This window comes from Simochromis diagramma, unplaced genomic scaffold (assembly GCF_900408965.1).
Source record: "Simochromis diagramma unplaced genomic scaffold, fSimDia1.1 OVJJ01000321.1, whole genome shotgun sequence".
Lineage (NCBI taxonomy): Eukaryota > Metazoa > Chordata > Actinopteri > Cichliformes > Cichlidae > Simochromis > Simochromis diagramma.
In genome coordinates this window covers 4,566,730-4,594,513 of record NW_024386772.1, presented here as the reverse complement: position 1 = coordinate 4,594,513, position 27,784 = coordinate 4,566,730, and the positions used below count along the sequence as shown (strand labels likewise).

General features: G+C 40.3%; 1 protein-coding gene and 4 non-coding genes across 6 annotated transcripts; 4 read left to right on the top strand and 1 right to left on the bottom strand.

Moving 5' to 3' along the window:
* The first annotated feature begins 28 nt into the window (after window positions 1-28).
* kcnh6a (potassium voltage-gated channel, subfamily H (eag-related), member 6a) lies at window positions 29-27,511 on the top strand. 2 transcript variants are annotated; one of them, XM_040044119.1, is made up of 17 exons: window positions 29-171; window positions 452-563; window positions 3,324-3,554; window positions 5,169-5,318; window positions 5,601-5,704; window positions 6,521-6,830; window positions 8,563-8,765; window positions 17,028-17,456; window positions 18,509-18,926; window positions 19,383-19,582; window positions 20,401-20,653; window positions 21,294-21,487; window positions 22,432-22,531; window positions 22,619-22,906; window positions 23,111-23,291; window positions 23,821-24,028; window positions 24,538-27,511. In XM_040044119.1, exons 1-17 carry the CDS (start codon window positions 46-48, stop codon window positions 24,823-24,825), a joined length of 3,795 nt encoding a protein of 1,264 aa, XP_039900053.1. In that variant the 5' UTR covers window positions 29-45; the 3' UTR covers window positions 24,826-27,511. The 2 variants fall into 2 exon arrangements, with proteins under 2 accessions (XP_039900053.1, XP_039900044.1); XM_040044110.1 differs by having other exon boundaries at window positions 23,108-23,291.
* Window positions 5,062-5,133, top strand: trnac-gca. Its single transcript has one exon. It is a non-coding gene; the product is annotated as a tRNA-Cys (tRNA).
* Window positions 19,990-20,061, top strand: trnac-gca. Its single transcript has one exon. It is a non-coding gene; the product is annotated as a tRNA-Cys (tRNA).
* trnac-gca lies at window positions 23,337-23,408 on the bottom strand. Its single transcript has one exon. It is a non-coding gene; the product is annotated as a tRNA-Cys (tRNA).
* trnac-gca lies at window positions 27,138-27,209 on the top strand. The gene has a single exon. It is a non-coding gene; the product is annotated as a tRNA-Cys (tRNA).
* Window positions 27,512-27,784: the final 273 nt, after the last annotated feature.

Genomic DNA, 27,784 nt, shown 5'->3' with positions numbered 1-27,784 from the left:
GGGCGACAGGGGGTGGTGCAAGGGGAGTGGGTTGGGATCGGGCTAATGGGAGCTTCTTCACTGCCATCCTTATCGCGCATTGTCCAAAACTTGAGGGAGAATGCAGCGATTATAAAGCAACGAACGGATTCTGCGCTCTGCAGCTTTTGTTCACAACTTGTCCCACAACAGGTAACCTCACTAAGGAGGAGACTTTCGAATCGGTTTCATACAGCTTTTGTTGTATCCTAGTCTACTTTTTACCCCCACGTTATCAGCGTGTAACATCCTGCATCTGCTATTGCCCTGGCAACCAGCCCTCCTCTCCATCATTCTCCGGCGCTTCACCCCTCACCATCAGGCTCCGAGGGAAGCCAAAATCTGCTGCTTACGCTCGCCCTCCAAGTGGAAGCGGACCCTTTTGTTCACTGGCGTCAGTTCAAATCTCTTTGCTTTTTTTTACTTATCTCAGGTTCATGTGTCGGAAGTGTTTTCTCTCAGCATCAAAATGCCCGTGAGACGCGGTCATGTTGCGCTCCAGAACACTTACTTGGATACTATCATCAGGAAATTCGACGAGCAAAGTAAGTGCACATGAAATTAGTTTCAGTTATGCGTCTGTGCTGCTGTTGAGGTCCGAACAAAGGGTGTGATATTTAGATTCCAAACGTTTTACAAAATACATATTTAGTTTTCCCATTTTAAACATTTGGACTGGTTTTTGCTGCGATGGTTTAGCTCGCAAATGCTTTAAATAAATCCGAAAGAGATGGCAGAGACGGGGGAACTCTAATTTACGCTGAATTAATTACATTCTCTATTTTAAAAGGGATAACTGCGCTCTTTGTCTATGGGGAAAGTGTTTCTGACAGCTAGTTCATCAGTAGGAGTGGTAGCCTGTATTTATTTCAGAGCTGTTAGTGTATCCAGTTAAATCTTGTTGGTATAGTTTTGTTTGCTTTATTTTTCACACGTCTGTGTTTGTTTGTCGGTCAGTCTCATTGCTTGAACAGATGGTAGAAGGACAGGCTTTTTATATTATAATAAATTAACACATCTTATCTTATCTTATCTGTATCAGCAATGCTGACAGAACCCAGCTGCTGCTTTTATGTTTGCGGGGTTGTTGCACCTGCATGTGAGTTTGTTTGTGAGAGCTCACCTTATGACTTACATTGTGTTCCATTAGCTCACATGTTCCATTGGCTGGAAGAAGAGACCACCTCTCACTTATTGGAGAGGAAAAAATCCCTTTCCCTGAAACCACTAAGGCCTCTGATAGAACACATATGTTGCTGTCTTCTTTTGACCTGACCATTATTTGTATCCAGTTTTACCTTCATCCATTTTCTGTACTTAACACTTATTACATGAGCCTGTAAATCTTTGTTAATGCTACTTTAGTTTAAAAACAAAAACACTGAAAGACACCATGCCACATTATATCTCATGTGCCATAATCAGTACATTTCCTCACCACTAGCAGCGTGTTGACACAGGACTGAAAATAACCCTGCCATCCTGATTAGATGCTGACCATACATGGAGAAATAGTTGATTGCTGACAACTCTCAGTCTGTTTTAGTATGATCAGCTCTAGGACCAGTAATGCTTGAATCTCCCAATATCCCCTAAGAAACCCGTATTATGTAATGCCTCTACTGTATCCCAAAAAGGTGTATGTGTGTGTGCACGCGCAGTCACATGCACGTGCACGATAAGGTGATTGCACGTGCCACAGTGGTGCTGCTTAGCAACGGTGTGACGATCAGTGTTTTTGCTTTGAGCCCCAGATAATGACTTTGGACAGAATGTGCTTTTCCACTCTAAGAGCTCACCCGTTTATATTAAAAAGAGGGGCCAAGAGAAGAGTCCCCTGCTCTCATCTGTGTGGGCAGGAAACAGCTGTTTAACCCAGTTTCACCAGCGTGTAATAAAAAGGCCAATGAGAGGCGACAGAGGTTATGTATGTACTTTTCATTCAGATCGTTCAACTCCTCCATTAGCAGCCTTCGAACAAAACTGCCCCAATTCCCTGTCATGCAGCATTTTTGGGACAGTGGGTGTTTCTGTTGCCACGAACAGTATCATTCATTTCATCGGTACTAGGCACTGAAGAACATATGAGCTTGGAGTTACTGTTAGGGATGAAAAGCAGGGTGACTCTGAGAGACTCAGAATCAAAGCTCTGACTGACCAGGAAGAACCATTATTGTTGTAACTGACACTGTACAGCCACAGTGTTTCCCCCATGATGAAAGATCACTGATGGTGGTGGTCAACGCCCCAGTGAGTGTCATTAGCTGATGAGAAGTCCAGCAGCTACCATGCAGTTAGAGATTTGATCTCAACTTTAATGGCATTATTTTATTTTATTATTTTGTCGCACTGTCACGTGTTTATCTTATTATGAAATTTCAATGTAAAATGATCTTAATATTGTGTTTTCATGAACAGAACTATTTCAAATGTAAGCTAGGTGTTACATTCACAAGTACTGACCTTCTTAAAAGACAGACTGGCAACATTTTTAATACAAATCAAAGCTGGTGGCAAAAATATCAACTGTACAGTGATTGTACTTTTAAGATATGAAAAGTATTTGATAAACAATGTAAATCTGGAAATGTAATATTTTTACTGTTTAGGTAGCCTTGCTAAACAAATAAAATATATTCATAGGCAAGTGGCTGATACCAATGTAATGATGTAATTAAAAAATGTCAGATACACAGGCTACAAAACCTGTAGATTCCCATAAGTTACCTGGCGCCATGTGCTATACTCCAAATACCCTTATGCTGAAGTGCCCACCTGCTCCTTTTCAATCCCTTGGGAGGAATTGTGACGCTATTAACATTAGCACCATGGAAAAGTAGACTTCATTAGTTCCACTTCAGCTGATTGTCATGCCTAGAGGAGGAAGAACAGACTTTGTGGGCCGTGAAGTCCATGCGTATCCACAACAGTCTGCACTTCAGCATCTTTAAATCAAATTAAATCTTAAACAGTGTAAACAGTTTAATTGTCAGCATTAACAAACTATCTCTTTCAATCTTTCAGTGACAGGCATAAGTGCAATCACTGGAATCAGGTGTCATTACCCTCTGCGAAGTAAAAGGCTAATTTAGTTGGTGAGATAGTCATGGCTAAGCTTAATTTATAAACCTCTATGCAGTATATTATTTCTCCTTTAATGAGCAGAAAGTTTATTAATATTTATAAGCAAGAAATTGGCTTTATCAGTGTTGCTTCTAACCCAGCTTTAATGGGCGGTCGTTGTACTGCCACATGGATATCTTGCCTTTATAAATTGTCAACTGACACTGTGTTCCTCCCTTCAGATCGCAAGTTTATTATTGCCAATGCCCAGATGAAGAACTGTGGCATCATCTACTGCAATGAAGGCTTCTGCCAGATGTTTGGTTTTACCAGAGCAGAGATCATGCAGCAGCCCTGTACCTGCCAGTTCTTGGTGGGTCCTGGCACAATGAAGAGTTCCCTGGCCCAGCTGGGACAGGCCCTGCTTGGGTCTGAGGAGCGCAAAGTGGAGATCCTGTACTACTCTAAGGAAGGTAAGACACGCGAAAAACAAAAACAAGACAACGGAGCTGGAGGGAAAATGACTGGAGTAAGCCCATTTATAGCTCGAAACCTCATGAAAAGAGTCTTCTGGCTGTCACAAGATTTGGCCTGCTGACAGCTTGATTGTTATCAGAACAGTCCAAATAATCCTCCATATGTTCAACTAGTTTATCCTTTATCTTCTGATAAGAAACCTTGTTACAGAGATCTTAATCCAGAATGTTACCTCAGTCCACCAGCCATTCGATTGGATCTGTTTTAAAACATCCTTCCTGCTTTCCAAGACTAGTCCTTTCATTTTGATAATTCATCATGATAAATGTCTGGATCTGATGCACAAAGATGATTTTCATGTGAATAATTTTTGCAATCAAAACAAGCAGATAGTAAAAGATCGTCTCCCTTTAAGTTTGTGTAGTTCAGGAGATTCTTTATTCATCTTTATTCATCTCAGACCACTATGTTTGGCAGGTATCCGAGTTTAGCTGCTATCTTTTGCTGGACTCCCATTGATCTTGCGAATCCGTCACCATGGCCAGATTATGCTTTTATATTTAGGCTTATATTTAGGCAGGCAGACTCAGCGTCTTAATCACTTCTTCAAACCTGCTTCTTTTGGTGTAGCCTTAATTCATACTTGCCTGTATTCTCATCAGTCCTATGCATGATTCGCTGCACATCGTTTACTTTTATTTTTAAAGTTTAATTTCCTGTTTATTCCAAGTTATTTGGGATGCCAGTGAAACACTGTCCTCTGCCGAGGTCTGTGTTTAACCTCCATCATCTCTTTTTCTTTATCATCTTTTTCTGGCACAAAGGAATTGAGGTAGACACACATGAGTGAGCATGAGTTAGACAATGACAGTTATCGACTATAAACCATACATTTACTGTCTACATTTATACAAGGACATTCATAGTACATGTCTGTTATAACTTTTGCCATTTGGGCATGAGGAGCGGAGTTTAGAGTGCTGTTGTCATGGGAATGGGATTGTGTGCCAGATCAAATCCACTAAGCATCCATTTGTTTTGTTCCCCTGCTTCCCACTGTGCTCCCAGGCTGAACAGACCGGGGGAAAAAATCTGAACATGTGATTGCAATGTGATTCAGAACAAGACTACAGCGCTCACAGGCCGATTTTTTTTCTTAACCTCCAAACAAAATCTCTGTTCAAGGTCTTTCAGGGTGAATGTATGAATGGAAGTGAATGCATGCACTGTGTGTGTGTGTGTTTGTCCGTTCTGCCCTCTCTCCTGTTTCTATTTTTGGAGCTCACTGATTGTGAAGTGAAGTCAGACCTGACAGAAGTATTGCTCATTTAGCCTTTTTTTTTTTTTTTTTAGCTTCCACAGTTTTTGAAATGATTCCTTTCTTTCTTTCTCCTTTGCTCATATTGCTTTCTCCTGTGTGACCTCCCTTAGAAACAGAACCTCGTTAAACTAGGCCAGCCTTCAGCTGATCACATTTTAGAAGTAACTTCTAGGTTACCAACAGGGGGTGTAGCTCAGTGGTAGAGCATTTGACTGCAGATCAAGAGGTCCCTGGTTCAAGTCCGGGTGCCCCCTGTATAGCTGCTGTTTCTTATCTTTTGTGTCAATAGGGACCTGCAGACCCTGCCTTGTGGGAATCGTTCCAGTAAAAAATGAAGAAGGCCTTGTGATCATGTTCATCCTTGACTTCCAGGAGCTCATCGATCCCTCCCACAAGAAGACTGCTCTCAGACAGAGAATCACCCAAGGATGGGCCTATTGTAAAGCCTTTCACACTGCATACTGCATGTTTTGTTTGTGTTTCACATTTATAGAAGTTAAACATTTTTCTGTCTTTCTCTTTTCCTGTGAATTCTGCAACTGTAAATATAAATTCGAAATTAACGTGTGTAATTAGTCTTGATTTTCTCATCATATTGGTCAGAATGTGCACTACTGTCTTATCTTAGCAGAAAAGTTGGATATTTTAAAGCAGAAAAGTTGAATTGAATACATTTTGAACTTCGATAACAAGTGAGCTGAAGATAAAGTTTTCTCTTTAGGCCAGAATCGCAGGCTGAAGATGAGGCTGCCGGTGCTGCGATCCATGCGACGACCTTCACTCTCAAAAGATCAGTTTGAAGGAGTGGTAGTAGACTACCTGCAGGTGAATAACACATGCATGCAGTGCAGTCCATTTGCATGAATGCATGCTTTGCATTTTGCTGGAATACATAAACACATCTGGCAGTGGAAAAAAATCTGTACAAAGATAATATGTCATACTGTGACTCCTAGGCATGACATTTGCAATGATACAATTTTAAAACTTACTGACATATTATGCCTGCAATGCTTCTACTGTTCTTCAATCATGCATGAAGAGCACTAATCAAAATGTTCTACATACTATAGTAACAACAAAGTCTTTGATTTGCCTTTCAAGTGCTATATATACAATTTTAGTTTTATATGCAGTTCTAATAGTTAAATACGAACCACCTTAAATAGCAGAGAGAAGTTTTTGAAGCAGAAGTTCTTGTTTCTCAGCCCAAAAAGACACCAAATGGAAGAATGAGGGGGAAAAGCAACTGGTCTGTTTATCTTTCTCTCCTTAGAATTTTCCTTTACTTGTGTTTAGAGTTCTCTCTTTTGATGAATGGCACCTTGTATGAAAGTATTTCCTGCCAGTATCCTTACCTGACACTGGAACTGTACTGAATCAGATAAATTGACATGTTGGGACTGTTTTACATTTACGTGCTGGCAGGGAGGTGACATTCCTCTCTGTTTCAGAACAGCATTTGTGAAGTGTGAAATATTACAACGTTTTTAAGAAAACATTTAGAAGAGAAAAAAAGCATTTCAAGCCAAAAACCAGCAGATATGGTGTGTAATTATTTGTTTGAACTATAAAGAGACACATGGCCTTCATTTACGTAATATTCAAAGTAGCTTGTGCCTTATTGCCCTTCCTTGACAGCCAAACAGCGAGGAAGTCCCTCTGAAAGAGTTTCGGATCCCATCTAAGGAAAGCTGTATGCAGTCTGAGACGGAGGCTCTGATAGAACAGGACATGGATCCCCCATCGCCGGCAGCTCAGCCCTCCACCAAACGACGCTCCCTTCTGACAGATCGACTGGACCCCATGCATGCCTTCCCCCGAGGGACATTACCTCGAAGTTGCTCGAGGGACAGTGTTCGGAGCCTCCGACGTGCCTCGTCACTGGATGACATCGATGGCATGAGGGCAGAATGGAACAGTCGGCCTGGAGACCCCCGGACTAACAGCAGTGAGTGTCTGATGGGGCATCTCAGAGGGAAACTAAAGCTGTGAATAAAATATAGAATTAGTAAGAGTATCATCAGGTTATCGTTGCTGTATTTGTGTCTCAAAGAAACTATGAAGTCTTTAAAATGCATATTTTTTTTTATGATGTTAGTGGAATTTAATGTGTGTTTAACTTTTTTTCAGGTTAACCTTCTGACAGGAATATAAAGCAGCATCCTAATAAATTAAATCACACAAAAGCACTTTTCACAGCTGGTTTCTCTGACTCTAACTCAGAAAATGACACAGAACTGCAGTTCAAATTTTTTTCTTCATTAGCCTTTTATTCTGTTAAAAAAAAACCTGCTTTGAGACATAAATTTGCCTTTGTTATTATTGCCACTTTGGTTTGCATACAAACAAACACTTTCACTGTGAGATCTGCTGGAAGGTTTGCTGGTATTAAAGGGATCTCTAACAAGTCGTGTCTATTATTTGCTATTTTGGGATACAGTAGGATCTCAGACTTGAAACAAGCTTGCAGTGGTGGCAAACATGTTGACAGATGAGGTCAGGCAGGATGTTCACAGATGACATTGTGATCTGTAGAAAAATTAATGGCGGGAGAAGCAAGACAGAATGCATGTGTGTGAATAAGAGGAAGACAGATGTACCAGTGAAGATGCAAGGAGCAAATGAGTTTAAATACCTGGGGTCAAACATCCAAAGCAGCAGACAGTGGACAAGAGAGTAGAAGAAGAGAGAGCAGGCAGGGTGGAGCAGGTGGAGAAAAAAGTCAAAGGTGATTTGTGACAGAAGATGTTAGCAAGGTTCACAAGATGGTAGTGAGAAATGCTGTGATGTGCGGTTTGAAGATGGTGACACTAACAAAAGACAGAAGGTGAAGCTGGAGGTGGCAGAGCTGAAGATATTAAGAATTTCATTGGGAGTGTGCAGAAAGGACAGGATTAGAAATGGGTACAGCAGAAGAACATCTCAGGGTGAGTGTTTTTGGAAAACCTAATTAAAGAGGCAAGACTGAGATGATCTGAATATGTGCAAAGAATGGTTAGGGGAGGAGGAGGAGGAGGGCTGTGTATTGGACAAAGGATGTTGTATATGGAGTTACGAGGCAGGAGGAAAGGAGTAAGACAACAGAAATGATTCATGGATGCCATTAAAGAGGACATGGAGGCAGATGATCAGCTGTAGCAACCCCTAAAGGGAGCAGCTGAAAAAAGAAAAGGAAGTTTATATCAGATTAGAAAGTGAGGTGACACATCAAATCATTAGTATTATCAAGTTAAATGCAGTTGAATTAAATGTTTAGTAGCTTAAAATGTCCTTGGCATATCCTAAAACACATAACTGCAAACTAATCAGAATCAAAACTGATTTTTTTCAGCTGAGCTGTAACAGCTTTCAACAGATTTCTCACCAGTTCGGCACTTGTCAGGTTGTTGATGTCAGATTGTTGCTCTGATATTTATAACACAGAGAGCGTCCCTCTGTGCAGCTGCCTAATAAAAATTCCAGTAGAGATACGATAATCAATTCTTCTGTCAGTGATTGGGTTTGTGTTAAAATTGCTCATCACTGCACATCTATTAACCTCCGCTCTCAGGGGAAATACTTCATGAGGAAACGTTTTCTTTTGTACAGGTTCCAATCATACTCTTCCCGTTTTCTATTCAATCTACTCTTCCACAGATTTTTTTTTTCTTGACTGCTGATGCTGTTGTTTTGTGTTGTAGATCTCAAGCCCAATACTCTGAACTCCACTTCAGACTCAGACCTTATGAGACATCGAACCATAGGCCGCATCCCACAGGTTACCCTCACGTTCGGCTCTGACCGAATGAGACCGCCTTCCCCAACTGAGATTGAAATCATTGCACCCAGCAAGATTAAAGACCGAACGCAGAACGTCACAGAGAAGGTCACTCAGGTCACACAGGTAAGCTGCTCTTTACCATCTCAAGAGAAAAAAGGGAGAATAAATGCCTGTTTTCTTTGCACTTTGCTCATCTTCACTCATTTTATGTCATCACCAGAGTCTTAAATTTTCCATTTCACATTGCTGGCTGCATATATATTTTCTTGTTCAGTAATTGGCTACATCAACCAAATTGCTGTCTGATCTTTAAGAGGCGAAATTGCCAGAAATTACTTGCTTCTCACCTGTGAGATTGGCCAAATTGTTAAATGACTGTAATAACAAGGGACCAGCGTTCCTTTCTTCCCTTTGTTTGGTTAATACACAACAGCAGATATGTCTGCAGCCGCTGAACAGCAATCAGTGGTAGGAAACACTAAAAGGAAGAAAATGTTCAAAATTACAATACTTATGTCCCAGAAAAGGAATCAGTGACACAGACTTCGGCTGGTAGAATTGGTTCTTGTATCATCTTCTGCTTGGAAAATGTTGTGTTAAACTACTGCATTTTTTATTGTTTTAAGCTAATACATGGAACAGCAATAAATAACTGAGTAATTAATATTTTCAGGTGTATTTTTAGCTGTTTTTGGCTCTTCCTGAAAGAGAAATTTATAATGTTTCTAACTGGAAAAAAAGAAATATGATCATTAACATCATATTTCTGTCAGATAGTTCAGTCAAAGGTGTCTATAAATGGTACATGCTTCAGGGTGACTGAAGACGCGAGACATCCGAACTCACAGGGTGAAAGCGTGAACGAATAATCTCACCTGAGGTGTGACATCTATGGCACCAGCAGCAAAACACATTCATCAGCCACCTGTCATCACACCACGGTGTCTCTGTGTATATTTTGGCAAACTGCCTCACAAGAGTGAAAGAAGGACCACAATGGAAAATACCTTAAAATAACCAAGAAGGGAAACCGTTATTTCCAGTAAAATACAGTTAGGTCGATAATTTCTTTTTTTGCAGTTTTGCCGCTATACATGACAAGTGATTTAAAATCAAACGATGAGTACATGTGATTGAAGTGCACAGTTTCAGCTTTGATTGGTTTTTTACAAAAGTACAGGATAAATTATTTATTATTAGCAGTCATTTTTATACACAGTCCCCCATTTTTAGAAGCTTAAAATTAAACGAACTGCCGGCTCACAGGCAGTTTCATGGTGAGGTCAGGCCTGAGCCCTTGTAAACAAATGCAGCAGACATAATATTTGAAGCTGATTCAAAAACCTCACTTGATGCTTTATAGCTTTGCACTTGAATTACATTTGATAGTTTTAAAATTCACTGTGGTGACGTCATATGTTAGTAAGTAACATGAACAATGATTAAAAAAAGCAGTTTATAGATGCCAAAATATTTTTTAAATGCATTATTATTTGTACAGCAGTATGTCATGTTTTCTAGTAGTAATAATTAAATTATTAAAATTACTATAATTATTAAATATTTTTAATAGATTTGATGAAGGTCTCATGCCGCACTAGACACGCTGCACAGCAGGTTGCTGCCATTAGTAAGTATAAATGGATCTACGAATGTTACATTGAACATAAGAAAAAATGACAAAGCTTTTCTTTATGACTGTAACAATGCAAAGGCCTGTTTGTTCAGGTATAAAGCAGAAAATAAGGCAATGCTGGGCTCCCTAAGTGCATCACATTAACCGGTTTATCTGAGAGGCTTTCAGGATGGTCAGTTGAGCCTCTTTTCAGCCAAACTGACCAAAGAAGGGTTTTTGTTTGTGTCCCATTTATCTTTTTTTTTTTTTTTGGAGTGGCTGGTTTGTTATTTTAGCAGGATATCAGATATAGGAGCTATGGGTTCACTATGAGGTGTTTTGTAAGCTATTTACATGGTTCATGACTTGTAACATTTTACAAGATTTTAATTATCTGATTCATTAAAGTCTTTAAAATTTAGAGCGTCAGCTGATTTAATATACAGTATGATTTTTTTTTAAAATCTGGGTTAATGATTCATCTATTAGTTCCTCCACAAATCTATATAATCCAGGCTATAAAACTACACACAGTAACTCACAGTAAGTGATTTGATTACATTTGGTTGCAGTTCACCCCAATTGAATCTGCCTCTGGGCATTTAAGCGACCATGACTCGGTTGATCTTTGTGAAGTTTAATAAATTACTTAGAAAGTTGAATAAACATTTCAGTACGGATACCACCTTTTAGGAGATGTTAGTTGTGCATTTGCACAGTGCTGTGACCTCATGTGACTGCATTGTGACTGAATGGTGCTGCTGTGGTGGTGGTGAGATATTGCTTCTTTGCACTGGGAGTGATTGTGGTATTGACAGCCGGCTCTGACTCTATATGCAAGCAACGTAGCTTCTGTGGTCCTGGAAAAAGTGACTGCACAAACAGAAGACCTCTCGAAAAGCCTGGCTGAACACTTCATCTGTTATCTTGGCTTAGCTGACGTCATGAACAAGATTGGTTAGAAAGTAAGCGTTCCTCTGTTTAACCACACAGACAGAGTTTGTCTGCTTGTCAGGGAGGTTTGTTTTAGTCTTGTTTTGTTTTTGTTGGAAGGTAGAAGGTAAAAATAAAAATAAAGATTAATAAATCTCTTTGGTATGCCACTTGCTGGCAGACCACACACCGTCTTAGATGTTTAGTTGTTTTTAGATTGATAAAGTGCTTTGATGAAGAAGATTATACAACATTAAATAAACTCAAAGCATTTCCATCCATCCATCCATTGCTGCTGCTTTATTTACAATTAATTAAATCTATTCCTGTTTTGTTTTTTGATATTCTATGAATGTGAAAACATATTTCTTTTTCAAATACATAACAATGCACAAAACATTTTAACCTACTTTGTTGAAAATTGTCAGAGTTTGTGCACCTGAGGTTTCAGGTGTTTCCCTTCCTGGTCACCACTCATGTACACAACTTAAATACATATGAACCATAACAGTAAAATCCCTCCTAACTACATGACTGTTCAATCCTTTTAGGGTTAAATTCTATAAACACAAAGGTCAAGCATCCAAATAAAGAAAATATGTCTTTGTCTTATAGAAATATAAACTTTTTCTTCAACATTCAAAAATGAAAAAAAAAAGGTTTCATTAATTGCACATGCAAATGGAAGTTATTTCCAAACTTCTGTGTAGTCATATTGCTGTGTTTTCTTTATGTAATGTCAGTACATGAAGAATGCCTGGATGTATGTAGGGCTCACAGCTGCCTGTGAGTGTGGAGAGGAGTCCTGCTGGTTAGCTGGATTTATGAAAGGGAGCGAGACTATTGAGCGGCACTCGTGGCTTGACGCTGCCAGTGACCTTGGCCCCTGGAACTAATGGAAGTGGAGGGCAGTGGGCTTGGTCTCTGTGCCTCTGTCAGACACTAAATCACAACTGCGTGTTGTTACCGCTGTGAGTTTTTGTCCGGTTAAACCAACTTGCTTGAGTATCATAATGTTGAGTTCAGAGACAAGAAGGTCAGGCTAACGTCACAGTGATCACGGCTGCTGCCATGTGAACTGCAGCAGTGGTCTTTTACTGACTGTGAGTTTTCTACAGGTACTGTAATAAATATTAAAGCACATATTGCCTTTCTCTGTGGCCCCAGTTTCATTATGCATAGAATGTTTTCTTTATGCTGCCCTTATAATTGAATTTCGATTGGCAAGTTAAAAAAAGAGGCATGATGGTTGTCATTGATCTTTGTTCATATTGATTTGTCTGCATAACACAAAGCACACTGCGATTGGTTATAGACTGTGGCTTGTTAAAGACAGATAACTGTACAAGAGCCTCAGCACACTGTAACTAGTACTGTGTGTCGGTGTGTATGTGGCGCCCCCTGGCGTTGACTGATCTTGCAACAGGGCAATTTGGAGATAGTTGCAGCTTTAACTGAGTGTGGCTCTGTTTTTTGCAGGTTTGCACAGCTATTTTTTTAGTATTTGTCTCCATGAATGTGTGTGTACAGGTTGATAACATGCTCGTTTGAGATCTGATTGAACTCTGAAGCAGTCACACCCAAATAACGCATGCTTCTAAAGAACAACATCCTCACAAGGCGTCTTAGAGACTAGGCAGTTAAAAATGTGTAAATATATTTTCCAAATATCAGGGTTGAATATGAGGTTATTTGAGTTTTTTAATGGAATTTATTAGTTCATTTACAAGACTTTGCAAAAAATATTTTTAAAAAAGAATTACATTAATTCAGAGGGGAGAAAAGACAGGGCAATGTTACCGTAAACCTTTATTTTTTGAAAATATAATAAAAGTGATTGGAAGGTTATTCACAAAATGACAAGACCTCACATACACTACATTAATTCAGATAATAATTTGCATATGCAAAAATACTAAACAAAACCAAAACAGCAAACACGCACAATGTATTTGCATTCACAAACAATTCACGCAAATGCTTTTATAATTATTTCCCCAGCAACTGACAATAAATCTCACCTCCTATAAAGAGTGTATAGAGCTAAAGGGAAATTTTACTTCAGTCAAGAGCTTAAAATTTATTTAGCTGTTTAGCTTTTTATTGTCAGGCCAAACACAACCACCTTTGATTTTTTTTCTCCAATAATTACTACTTGTTGAGCATCACACAGGAGGCAGGTACCATCATCCATCACTTTTTATGTGCTTGAAAGAGGATCCCATGATGAGGGCAGGGCTACAATCAGGGAGGAAGAGCGAGAGGAGCAGAAGGGAGGGAGACACAGACTGACGGACAGAGTTCCCGTCTCCCTCTTTCTTTCTCTTAGTCGTAGTCTTGTCCTGCTTTTTACCCTGTGGTGTGTGTTTCAGCATGAGCGTCAAGCAGAAACTTCAGCCTGTGAGTACAGCCTTACCGGGTCTTTCATGCTCTCTGCAGTTACCCTCAAAACTCCATTTCTTTTTCAGCTCCACATTCCTGTTTGTTAGCTGCCAGTGTTCCTTTCCCTGTTCTTCCTCACCCCATCTTTAGTCGTCTTCCACCTCAAACTTCCAGCTCACTGAATATATCTCCACGACTTAGAAATGATCACTTGACTCAAGTTAAGCTGATGACATGTCAAAGTGACGTAACTTCACAAAGAGATTACACGAGAACTGTGCAGAGTTAGAGCACTTTCAAATTTGTCTGCATTCTATTAATGTGATATTCACATCTTAAAGGCTTAATTTTATCTTTACTTATTTTTTATAGATACTGTGTAAACTTTGAACTAAAATATTTAAAATGTTTTGTGCTTTGCATTGTTGCTTTATCCACAGTTGTCATAATATTATGAATATTTTATATTTCTGCTCTGAATACCTTAGAAGAAGCACTTTCATATATATATCTATATCTATATGCATGTCTCTCACTTTTTCTCTCTCTTCATATATATATATATATATATATATATATATATATATATATATATATGCTGGATTATTACTATTATATGATATATATATTTTAAATCGTGTTCTCTGATTACAGCTCTGCTGTCTTTTAAATCTAGTACAGCTTGAAATGTATCAGCTTGATCTCTTCCCATGATGACTTTAAAGTCAGAGTAGCAACAGAGAGTTGTAGCGTGCAAATTAGAGGTGCCTGTCGTTGTCTGGTCATCATTATCATTAAACAGAGCTGTGGTGGACATCAATAACGTAACCTTTCTTGGATGAGTGAACCTTTGCTCATGTGTTTACATTCTCATTACTGTGTTGTCTCTTCACATCTGTTCAGCTCCTGTGGTTAGTTGCTTACACACAAAAGGTTGTCACAGTTTGTTGTCCTAGATGGAGAATTCAATAAATTCTGTGCACTTTCTTCCATTTATGTCTGTTTTCCAAACTGAACGCTGTCTTGTTGGTCGTAAACCCAAATTATGAAGCAAGTGAAGCAGCCAACATCCCTTTACTGGAAATATTATCGAAACCTTGGTTATTCCTAATGACCATCTTTTTTATATATAGTACTCTGTCTTGAGAAAAAGTTTACTTTGACTATTTATGGACACTGCTTTCTTTCAAGCTGGGAAAGTGGAAGGGAAATGCATTTTTGAGGAGACTTTTTTCCCCTCAACGAACAAAAAAGTCTAAATATATATTATATTTTGCAAGGGAAGATGGGTTTACTGGTTTCTTGTACCAATATGTGACAAATTAAAGGAAAAACTCTCGAATTGTGGAGATCCAAGGGCCCTGTTTTGTTGTTGGGACATTTTTCTGGGTGCACTTCTCCCCTTGGATGGATAGCTCATGTATCAATCAATGCAATGTTCTTCTGAGTCATCAGATTTATCCTGTGGTGAAACATTTCTAGCTCGAATTAAGAGAAAAGAGAGAGATCTTTTCAAGCTTTACAGTGTCATCTCCATCAGTAGGAGGGGAGGGATCACTTAATAGTTAAATATAAATAAGATGCACATCATATGTATCCATCTATCAGCTGGATACATATGGGAGATCTTTGGCCACAGGGTTACACCACATTCTCTTCATCAAAACACCAGATAAGAAGCTGTTTTGGTGAATATGGTTCATTCCCTGCAGTGGGCTTCAGGACTTGAGCTATAGCACACCAAAAGCTTTTCCCTTTTAATTTCTCACTGATCTGTGTGCTTGCCATACAAGTTCAGCTTCTTTTGTCATGATGGCTATCAACATAATTATGCAAACTGAAATGTAAATGACGGTCTAACCGCCAAAGGGTTTGTAAGGACAAGAAGGACATGGAAACCCAACAGCATGTACAGCAGTTTAGCTCTCTGTGGTTCATGTAGATGTGAATGTCAGTTATAGTGCATTAAAAGAATAAAGCACTTTGATTTCTGCAAAGCCATTTTGGCCAAATAGAGCTGACCTTTCCATTAACAGAAATTACCTAAAATCACTCCTCTGCATGAAGCCCAGTCGATGCCAGCACTTATTCCAGTCTGAAATTGATCAGATCGCTGGCAGAAAAGGGTCACGTGGCAATCACGTGGTGCAGCGGAGGCAGGTGAGGCTGCAGTGGACTCTCTAAAAAGGACAGTGATTTGGCTCGGTTAAGTGCATTTGAAGAGAGGATAGAAGAAGGCAGGAGCTGGGATGTGTGTTCATGGCAGTCATCAGCAAACATATTTATCTGGAAGAAAGTGATGAAGGAAGGGAGATGGGGAAGAAGGCAGGTGGGGCTGCAGAGAGTTTGGAGAAGCCTCCTCTGCTGCTGTGGACGCCAGGATGAGAACCTGGACATGGAAGCTCTTATTGTTGTACCGGTCAGTGGATCTTACTCATCACTGATTCAGTCATTGGTAATTTTCTGATTTGTGTTGGTCTGCATGTAAATGGTACTCGACATATGAGTGGATTTGTGTTTTGCTCTTTTCTGCCACTCTGAAAGAAGAGTCCAGAGTTGTTTTTGAACCTCTTGCTGTTTTAGAATATTAGGTTTAGAATATTTTGAGCAATGCACCATTTATTATAAATTAAAGCCGTGTTCATGATGAAGTTCATCATCTGAGGTGGCATGGCACTATCAAAGGACATGCTGGGCTTTACTTTAAGGGTGCAGTGGGGTGTGGTTAATGTATCCCAGTGTCTATCTATTTATCACAGTACTGCTACACCTTATGGATTTTTGCAGCTTGTATTGTAAATACTTGAGATGGCACTAACAGTAATTATGAAAACTACAGTTATTCTTGGGCTCTCGTGCACCATGTTCCTGCAATAAATTCTGCTTGTTTTTCAGTTTCCCCAACCTTCGTCTTACTTGGTCAGCAACAGCTACCAGACTGTTTTAACATACACCCTTTTAACTCTCTCTTTAATTCTTTTAAGGCACTATCAGTATGTTGGAATTTTTAAAAAATGACTGAAATGAGTTTTGGCTGTTTTGTAAAGAACATCATTTTCATTTTAACTGAGAAAATTGAAGTTTCTTATTAAATATTGCTTTATGGATAAAACCTGAAAATTGTTAAATTCTAATAATTAAACCGCAGTGAAAGCTGTTTAAATGATAACTTAAGATGCTGACTTACAGACCAAAAACATTTCACATTTTTATGTCAGAATTAAGTTATTGTTTTTGAATAAGGATAGTTGTTTGCTTTGTGAGAACTGTGCACTTACTTCCTTTACTCTCGTCTCAGACATTAGCTAATGTGCACGCCTCCCCCTTCTTCCTGTTTTAATTGTATGCTTCATAAAGTACTCTATATAGTATTTATATTAGACTTTCTGGCTATGGGCCTTGATCTTTCCTCCATTATTAATAACCTCCTTTGTATCCCATTGGCCTCTTATCAGGTGTTATCCCTCGGAGCTGACGTGCTGCCAGAGTACAAGCTCCAGGCCCCGCGCATCCACAAATGGACCATCCTTCACTACAGCCCCTTCAAAGCAGTATGGGACTGGGTCATCCTGCTGCTGGTCATCTACACGGCCATCTTCACGCCATATTCTGCTGCCTTCCTTCTCAATGAAGCGGAAGAAGAAACACAGAGAAGAATCTGCGGCTACACCTGCAACCCACTCAATGTGGTGGACCTTGTGGTGGACGTCATGTTCATCGTGGACATCCTCATCAACTTCAGAACCACCTATGTGAACCATAACGACGAGGTGGTCAGCCACCCGGGACGCATCGCGCAGCACTACTTCAAGGGCTGGTTCCTGATCGATATAGTTGCTGCCATCCCCTTTGACCTGCTCATATTTCGCTCTGGGTCTGAGGAGGTGAGAAAGCTATCGGAATATCACTTTGTGTTTCAGACAAAAGATTAAATGAAAAGTCTCCTTTTATAGCCTTTATGTGTAACAGATTTTTACAGTTTTGCAGTAAAACTGGAAAATTACTCAAAACACAACTTTTTTTATTAAAGTCAAATACAGAAAGTCCCAAAATACAACCAACTAGGACATAAAACAGGTAACTCGGGAACAGACTGGGGTGGATAAGTAGACACGCTGACAAACGCTGTAAGGGAGAGAAGACTATTTATACACACAGAGGGCAATCAGGGGAAATGGAAACAGCAGGAAAGTGAGGCATATCCAAGATAATGATATACAAGAAGCAAAACAAAGCATGTAAAAAATAAGAGGCACAACACTGACACACACAGCAGCCTGGCACAGAGAAATATGAAGGAAAGCTAGGAAAATAAACCAAAATACAAGGACTTATGTTTAAATAGCAAACTCTCAGCCTTAACAGAAACTGCCATCAGAAGTAGCCTCCAAACCCTGACATTATCAAAAAACAAATACCAATCAAAACTCAACTAAATAAACAAGTATACTAAACTCAAAATGCATGAACAACCCCCCCAGCGCCATGGCACTGCTGTTATGAGTGGCAGCTCTTGGCCTTTTAACTCTTACTAAGTGAACCAACTAACGCGCCTGTGCTTTTTGTGCTACAAATGTAGCTATATTTGGTTTGGAGAAACTTTTATCTGTGATGTCCTTTTCCTTTTACCAGTTTATGTAAAATTGATATTTTTATAATACTATGATGGAGTAATTATTGCAGGATAGCTGGAAGCATTATGGACAAATTAGAAGTGTTTATATGCGTTTTAAGAAGATGGAAAACCCGCTGAGTTACACATGGTAAATGTCCAGTCTGGCTATCCCATTGTGCCCTCATGTAACCTAAAACTGACTGCTCAGCTTATTGACCAGTAAATAGTTTATTTCTGCATAGATTCAGTTTCATTGCTATTTTTTGTACGTATAAAAGTCTGCTAATAGCACTAACATTAAATCTTATCTGTCTTCAACAGCCTCAAACAACCACTCTTATTGGACTACTGAAGACGGCCAGACTTCTGAGGCTGGTGCGAGTGGCCAGGAAGTTGGATCGTTACTCAGAATATGGAGCTGCTGTTCTTTTCCTCCTTATGTGCACCTTTGCCCTCATTGCTCACTGGCTGGCCTGTATCTGGTACGCCATCGGTAATGTGGAGCGTCATGGCTCTGCCCGCATCGGTGGCATGAAGATTGGTTGGCTGGACAATTTGGCCGACCAGATTGGGAAATACTATAATGACAGTGACCCAGCCTCTGGCCCTTCAATCAAAGACAAGTATGTTACAGCCTTGTACTTCACCTTCAGCAGCCTGACTAGTGTGGGCTTTGGCAACGTCTCACCCAACACCAACCCAGAGAAGATCTTCTCCATCTGTGTCATGCTAATCGGCTGTGAGTAGAAAGGAAAAGGATCAGAAACATGCAACACTTCAGACTTCGAATCATTGAAGTAGAATCCAGAATATTTTGCTCTAACTCTGAAGCTCATCTTAGAAACTCTGGACTAATTCAATTCTTCTTGCATATATTCAGTCACTTAGGTGATATTTCCTCATTTTAATATGAGGAAAATTACAAAGATAATGTCAAACAAATCAGCAAGTTCAAGGAGAATCATGTCAAAAAATTAGGTCAGTCACTGTTTGTTAGCTGGTAAAATAAGTCCTCCAAGCTCTTACCTGTTTTTATGAGAACAACTTGTACTGGTTACATAAATCCAGTACATCCTGAGCATACATACAGCCTTTGCTAGCCTATTTTTTGATGGTACAGAGATAGACAGGAGAAATATAATCAAATTTATCACAACCCCAGGAGTAAATTGTTTCTGCCTTCTGTTCCATGCAGCTTTGATGTATGCCAGTATATTCGGAAACGTATCAGCCATCATTCAGAGACTTTACTCAGGCACGGCCCGCTACCACACCCAGATGCTGCGGGTCAAGGAGTTCATACGTTTCCATCAGATCCCAGGAGGTCTGAGACAAAGGCTGGAGGAGTACTTCCAACATGCCTGGTCCTACACAAACGGCATCGACATGAATGCTGTAAGGAAATGAAAAAACTTTGACTGCTGCCTTCCCCTTATGAGCATGCTTTTAAAGTGCAAACGTCAATGTGCACGTTCAAAGCACCTAACTGAAGTACAAATAATGTGTTACAATTTATAGAAACACTTGCTGTCCTCAAGTTCTCAAACCAGTTTTTCTGCATGTCCTGTGTTTGACCTACACTGGCTGCTTGCCGTATTCTATGCTGTTGCAATGGCCCAGTTTTTGTGTGGTGATCTTTTAATGTCATGTAGTTCTTAAAAGTAGTAATAAGTACAAATCCAGGCTTTGTTTGATGCACTTGCTCCCAGAAAAAAAAGTTTTCGTAATATTCAAATAAAACCTTTATAACACATTTTATTTCAAACGTTTTCAGAGACTTTTAGGGGCATCTTTGTGTTCATGGGGGTATAGCTCAGTGGTAGAGCATTTGACTGCAGATCAAGAGGTCCCCAGTTCAACTCTGGGTGCCCCCTCTTCATTTACAGACATTCATTGTTTCCAGTGTCTCATAGAGAGACCCACTTTTCAGATGTGATGTGCGTCATGTTGCTGTTTGGGACATCCCTGCTAACCAGAGCGCAAGAGCAGAATCAGTGCCTGCCAATTCAATGAGGGAATAGCTTATCAATTGTAGCTCTCATCCTTTATGCCCTGCATGCATCAATCTGATACTCTGCTCCCCTTCTCTCCCCTCCAGACCTTTTTCATGTGCTTTCATGTTACTTCTTTTTTTATGTTACAGAAGCTTAAAAAAGAAACATAATATGAAGACAAAGTTAGATTTCCTGTGTCCCATTTGTTTCTTCCTGCAGGTTTTAAAGGGTTTCCCTGAGTGTCTGCAAGCTGATATCTGCCTTCATTTGAACCGCAGCTTGCTGCAGAACTGCAAAGCTTTTCGAGGTGCTAACAAAGGCTGCCTGCGGGCTCTGGCCATGCGATTTAAGACCACCCACGCTCCGCCGGGTGACACCCTAGTCCACAGTGGGGATATTCTCACTGCCCTATACTTCATTTCCAGGGGTTCTATAGAGATCCTCAGGGACGACGTGGTGGTGGCCATACTGGGTGAGCTGCAAGTTGCTAATAAAGAGTTTTTTATTATTACTTGTTAACACTTTAAGAAAAATCATTTCATTTTCCATTTAGTTAAAATAATTATGACCAGAATACAATTTTCAAGGAGAAACAAAAAAAATTCACCTATTTTTGGGTAAAACCAGTTTAATTTGTTTATATTTATCTGATTATGAAATGTTTTTTAGCTGTTTTATTTTGCAGTCCTGTTTGTTTTCCACTTACTTGTTCTTTCTCTTCCTGCAAAGTCACAGCCAGAACTGACATTGGCCCTTAGTTCACATCAGCACACACTTGTGTGTGTGTGTGTGTGTGTTGTGTGGCCAGAGGTGTTTGGGCACAGCTCCACTTTCATTCCACAGCGATTGATCATCAATAGAGCCAGCACTGGCTTATCCAGGCTGCACAGGTCACATCTTTGTGCCTGTGTTTGTGGGGACCACTGATTTGTGTTGAGCTGCTGTACTGCTGTGGATCAGGTCACTGTGGTGCATTATTTTTTAATAATGCATTAAACATTAAACAAAAAATAAATAAATAAATAAAAGAACTGACATTACCCTGTTATTGCTTATACAAGGATGGGCTTGCCTAATTGAATTTTCCACTACTTTTGCTGTGATGTATGTAGGAAAGAATGACATCTTTGGTGAACCCATCAATCTGTACGAGAGGTCAGGGAAATCCAGCGCTGATGTCAGGGCTTTGACATACTGTGATCTTCACAAGATCCTGAGGGACGACCTTCTGGAAGTGCTAGACATGTATCCCGATTTTTCCAACATGTTCTGGAACAATTTGGAGATCACCTTCAACTTGAGAGACGTGAGTGCCACCAGGGGGCGTTGTTACACAGCATCCTGCTTGTGATTAGAGTTTAGAGTCATAGATTTATGTCTCAAGATCGCCGATTCTATTCTGTTAGTAAAAACGTAGCAAATCAACTGAGATGTTGTCATCATGACATCATAAACATGCTAAAACTGCATTTTCTGCCCCGGTTTTAATCGGTCCCCTATGCCTTTCCTCTCTGTGCTGAGTGTAACTTTGTGTGGGGTCACGCTTTTCTTTTAATTTCTTTTAAGGGTTAGGGCAGAAATACCTGCCTTTCTCTTTTGGAAACAGGAACTTCCAGTTTGCTGATCTCTAGTGCTGTCAAGAAGATAAACTAGAACCATGTCTATCATTTCAAAGTAAATGAATCTATTACATTTTCCAAAATGCTCCCATATGACTTCATGACGTTGTTATTTCTTGTTATTTATAACTAATATTTATAACAGTACAATAAATAGAATAGAATCGCCCTTTATTGTCATTGCATGTGTACAATGAAATTGTGATCAAACATGTATAAAATGTCCATTAAAGACATTTCTTTTCATATATTACTCTGTCAGTCCTGAAATAATCACAGTGGCTAACTGGAGCCTTCCTGGTTTCTGAGCGTGGTGCCGTTTCAACTTAAAACTAAACGGTTTGAAAAAGCACTTAATGTGAGGGCCCTCCAGGCAAACATGTAAATATAGGCAAAGTGTGCAGGAGGGTTTAGAGGCAGTATTGAAACTGGGGCATTTGAACAACACACTCAGTAAGCATTGTGCCACAGCGCTACAAGTGGTTACCAGTATCAGAGGTAATCTTAAGTGGTAAAATCATAAAGATCTCACCTAGATTTCTAAATATACTGATGTAAAAGGTGCTGTATGTTTCTTTTAAGCAGGAGATGTGGTTTGTAATTTTGAATTACTGAAGCTGATCTGTATCAGGTAGATAGAATAAACCAGACAACCCCAGGCAGGGACTCTGAATGTGGCTATCGTCTGACGAGGCATCGGAGAAGCTCACTGCGTCGGAGAAACAGGCCAGGTGAGTAAGGGACGCGGCCTAACGCCAAATGCTCCTGTATCAACTTATTGTCTTATTCCTATCTGTGCTGTGACTCTGTGTGGACAGACGGGATGGATCGTGAAGACTCTTACCCAGATCAGTCACGTTCGATGTCAAACCACCACCGGGGAACAATGGCAGGATCTCATTGGGAAGACCTCTGCAGCAGTGCTAGTATATGTTCACAGTCTAGTGATGAGGAAATGAAGCCCATAGGACACAGCAAAGGGGAGTTGTACCCCCATGCGGGTGATACCAGAGACTATCCATCCGCAGTAGTCAACCTTCTGCCTCACAGTGGACCTTCAGCTGGACTCGGCCCGCCTGTAGACCTTGGAGGACCTCCATACTCAGGTAAAATCCACTTAAAACACTTTTGGAGGCACAGAGAACACAAAAACTCCACAAATGTAAATTTTTTATTCCATTTTAATTTGCTTTTTTTGGTTTGAATGCAGCACTGATAGATAAATAAAAAATAACTGTGGAGTAATACATTCGCATATTTTAACAAACATTTTTTCAAGAAATGATTGTTCTTTTACTTTTGCACAGCAGCAACCCCTATCAACATGCCAGGCCTGTATAGCTACTGGCCAGACCGCAGAGCAAGCCAGTTTTCAGACAGCCAGAGGCGGCCATCCTCAGTAAGGGCGAGTTTTCACCCTTCACCCTGTGCTGAAGATCGGCCCAGTGAGCTAGAGTCTCGATTGGAGCTGCTTCAGTCACAATTAAACCGGTAAGCTAGACTTATGTTGTTTTAGAATTAAAGAAATAAACAATAAGGGGGCACCCGGATTTGAACCGGGGACCTCTTGATCTGCAGTCAAATGCTCTACCACTGAGCTATACCCCCGGTGCTGAGGCCCCAGGGAGGTGGATGCATTTGTCACTGTTGTCCCAAGGCAGTGTTTGCATTTCAGCTCCACCCTTTCTGTGTTTGCATATCAGTTTCCAGCTGAGTGCTTACTACATGGGGCTATTTTGCATGTGTGTGAGAGAAAAGGAGGAGTAAGAACAAAATAAACAGAGATAAGAAAGGGTCAGGGGTGAGACTGAAAATGTCCATCATGTGTGTTTTCTTTTAACTGCCTGCCTGCTTCCACGTGAATGATCGTGATGATTCTATAGCGACAGATAGAGAAAAGTGTGTTAACACTCATAATGCTTTATAGAAGTGTTCTGACCAGGATCAAATCATAGAAATCAAGAAAAAATGTGTGAAAGAGTCTTGAAGCCATATATCTTTGTCTTCTTGTCTTGTCCAGACTGGAGACCCGTATGACTGCAGACATTAATGTGATCCTGCAGCTCCTTCAGAGACAGATGGCTCCGGTGCCTCCGGCCTACAGCGCTGTGTCCCCCAGCCCTCACCCACCTCATCCCACCACACTGTACAGCACGGGCACACCCACAATCCACACCGTCCCTCCAAAGCAGCCACCACAGATCGACAGCACTGCCTCACTACTCCAGGTGCTTTACTTATCATATGCTATGTGCAATAAGATTGCTCCTCTATAGTCATTACTTTTTTTGACACTTTTGCCAGAAAAACTATTTAAGCAATTCAATTCAGTTCATCAGAGTTGAAAAAGAAAATAAGAGCTTAAGACATCCATAATCCTGAAAGGAAAAAGAATAACAGAGATATCTGATAAATCTACAAGTCGAACGATGATTGTTATCTCCAGGTTTCAAGATAACAGACTGCCTTTTCGCCCCAATCATCATTTATGTCTTGCATTATCTGTAGCAAGAGATCAGTTAATGCAGGATCTTTCTTCCTTGCTTTTGGATTCAGAGCACTTTTTTGAGCCCAAAACATCCATAATATTAAACTTTTTTTTTTAAAATTAGACTCTAAAAAAGATTCTGACCTTTGTGTCCTGCAGAACGTCAGTCAGGCCGTTTATTTAATATAATTAAATTATACACTACATACATCTAATCTTGTATGAACTAATACTTCTCTGTCTTTCCAGAGTCCAGACTCTGACTGCAAGCACAAATCCAAGGATTCCCTGTCCAGCGGGATCCATCTAACTGTGGCATCAGATGACACCATGTCCATGTCACCAGAGGCAGACCGACCACATCTACCCTCTGTCGACCTCACTCCTCCTCAGATCTTCTGCTCTGGAGACCAAGAGCCTTCGGGACTTCTGTGCGGCACCCAGCGCTTCCCCTCTCTCCCGGAGCACCTGGAGATCTCCACAGAAATGCAGGAGATCCAGAGGCATGTGTCTGATCCTGTCCTGCCGGGCAGCTAGAAGAGCTATCACTGACCCTCACACCCTACAGCCTGGTACTTTGGACAGTACAGCCATATTTTCCCCACATCGGTACTTCCTTCCCATTTAAACCTCCTCTCCTGTTCAGATGCTGCTGTGGAGCGTGGGATGCCTTGCCTTTCACATCACAGAGGGTACACAGTGTCTCGAGTTTCTCAAGCACAGACCGAACAATGCCCTCAAGGCTGCTGTAGTTTTGTGCTCCAGCATCCCATCACTCCCAAAGTCCTGTGCAATAAAGAGCAGGATGGTGCACTGACATCTACAGGACATGCCAAGCAGTCACTGGATCTCAAAGCTACACCAACCGCTCCTACATGGAGGCGTCCTTGAAGAGAAGTGAAATGACAAGAAAGAATTAAGAGGTTTCACGTTTGAAGAATTATCTGCAGTCACTTTGTGTAAGAATTGCACATTTAGATTTGAACATAGAAAACTATAATCAGCTATTTGGAAATGAAATTATTTTCATATTGCAAATATTTATAGGTACATTCAGGACCATGCACTTAGTAAATGTAACAACTGTGAGTGGTTTAGGTTCAGTGTTTTGTCGTTGTTGTTTATGTTTAAAAATATCAAAAAGTCGTACAATAACTGTCTCACACACCGTGAAGGATGACGATTTATGGCAGACGTAGGAGAAAGCGTCGTTTTCATCTCATATTTCCTGTTGCGGCATTTTGATGTGAATGAAAACGTGTCAAGCGTGTCATGAGAAAATATTAGAATATACACAATGAAGCAGCACAGAACAAAACAAAAAACGCCAAAGTTTCATGTACATTTAAATATAGCTCTTACAGTTTTGTTTTTGGTCACGAATGCTTTGATTGCTCCCGTTTCTGTGTTTGTTTATCCGCTCACCTCAGACGTGTGTCGACTATTTCTCAAAGCAGCGTGGTCACACGGTGTCGTAACGCTCCTGATGTGTTTATCTGAAAGTGCCAACAATGAAGGACTTGTTCTCTCAGTTATTTTGACTCGCAGTGGACAAACCGCACCCTGGACGCACGTAAAGGGAAATCAGCTTAGTGGCAATTGAAGTGGATGGTAACTGTCAATCGCATACAGGCGCAGAGACGACGTCTAAATGTGCGCCGAGATGATCTCTCAGTTCCAGCCACGGGGTGAATGTAATGACCTATTAAGCATTTATAATTCTGTGAAAGGCTTCTTCAAGCACAGATTCCTGTTATTTGTCTTTTTTAGATTAAAGACACACTGCAAAGTTACTTCCTTTTGTTTTCCAAGTAACTTACCCGAGCGCTGGCATAATAACTGCAATGCCAAATGAAACACTGCAAACACTTCAAAATAACAGAACACGCTAAAGCTAAGCTTTTCAATGAATATATAATATATTGTCATTTAGGAGGACGGGTTTTCCTAAATATTGTACACCTCAGTCTGATGCCTGTTTGTCTAAGGCCCGATCAACAAGTTGTAAGAATACGTGTATAAAAGCAAAAAATCTTGATGTAAATTTGGCCAACCTCACATTCAAGGTCAACTTTTTTTGCACTTCTGCACCGTTTTCAATTAGGCTGATGTTTTCAGGTCTCTCAAAGGAAGGCCGCTTATGTCCCCTTGCTGTTGTATCACTTGCAGTGGCAGCTGGATGTCCTCTAATGTGTCAAAACAGCAATCCTGCAAAGCCAAGGGGAGCAGGTGATGAGGAAGTATGACGCGTGTGGCCAAAGAACTCAGGGCATCACACTAGAACTCCTTGTTGATAGTCTCACACTCGGGACAACTTTATAGTGCACAACAGGATGAAGCCAGTTTAGTATCCTCCTGGGCTTCCTCTTAACCCGACATGTGAAAAGGAAACTGTCCACTCTTCACATGAAAACTAATGAAAAAGCTCAGTTCCTGGAAACCCAGCTTCCGTTGCCAGTGGTGATCCGCCGCTCAAAATTTGGGTCAGTGCAAAATGAAAAGTTCATGTTTAATTTCTGTGACAAATTTAAAGCATGTGCCCAGCATAAGTGGTCATAACGTGACTTCTAGGGAGTGATCTAAATTTATCAGCTGCACAGAAAGCTGAGTGGAAGAGCAGATTAGCCCAATTTAAAATTGGAAGGCTGCACCTTTCAGAATTTTCAGGAGGAATAGTAGTAAATTCTTATGAAAAGCAAGTATCAGACCTTAAAATTATTGATGGGAAGTGCAATGTTGAGGTTCTTTTGCACTGAAAAAAAAAAAGCTACCTTTTTTACAAGAACAGTGTTTTTGACCTATCAGGGAACTGACAACTAAGAAGAGAAAAGGACAGTATTGCACCTGTAGGGGGTATAGCTCAGTGGTAGAGCATTTGACTGCAGATCAAGAGGTCCCCGGTTCAAATCCGGGTGCCCCCTCTTTTCACCCTTCTACCAGCAAACTGAAATTATGTTTATTGGAGAGAGGCAACTGAGCATAAAGTGAAAATGACCCCGAACTGTAAATAGACAGCTCTGGCTCTCTGAGAACTGCAGGATGAATGTGCTGACAGCAGTAGCTTTCTAAATAGATTAACTCGTGCCATGCAAAGGCAGCAACAGTAAAATGATCTTACAAAAGCTGGGGGGCAAAAAAGAAATAAGGCAACACAAGGCTTAGTTTGTAAGACATGGAGGAATACAATTTATTTGAGTAAATTCCATATTAAACTTTATGAAAAGAAAAAAAAACTACGGCATGAACACTTGTCTTACAAACAACTTGAGTTGATATATTTATATGTATGTACAATTTGCCTTGTAATGGCATGCTACAAGGACATGACCCTTTAATTACTGAAAACAACAAAAAAAGAGGCAGACATAAACAGTCAGAAAGTTGTTTCCTCCCATTTTTACAGCTCACGCGCATGAAAAAAAATGCAGCTTTCCAAGCACAACTTTCTACATGTAAAAATAAGACAAAGAGGAGAATAATTGAATAATTTGGGGGG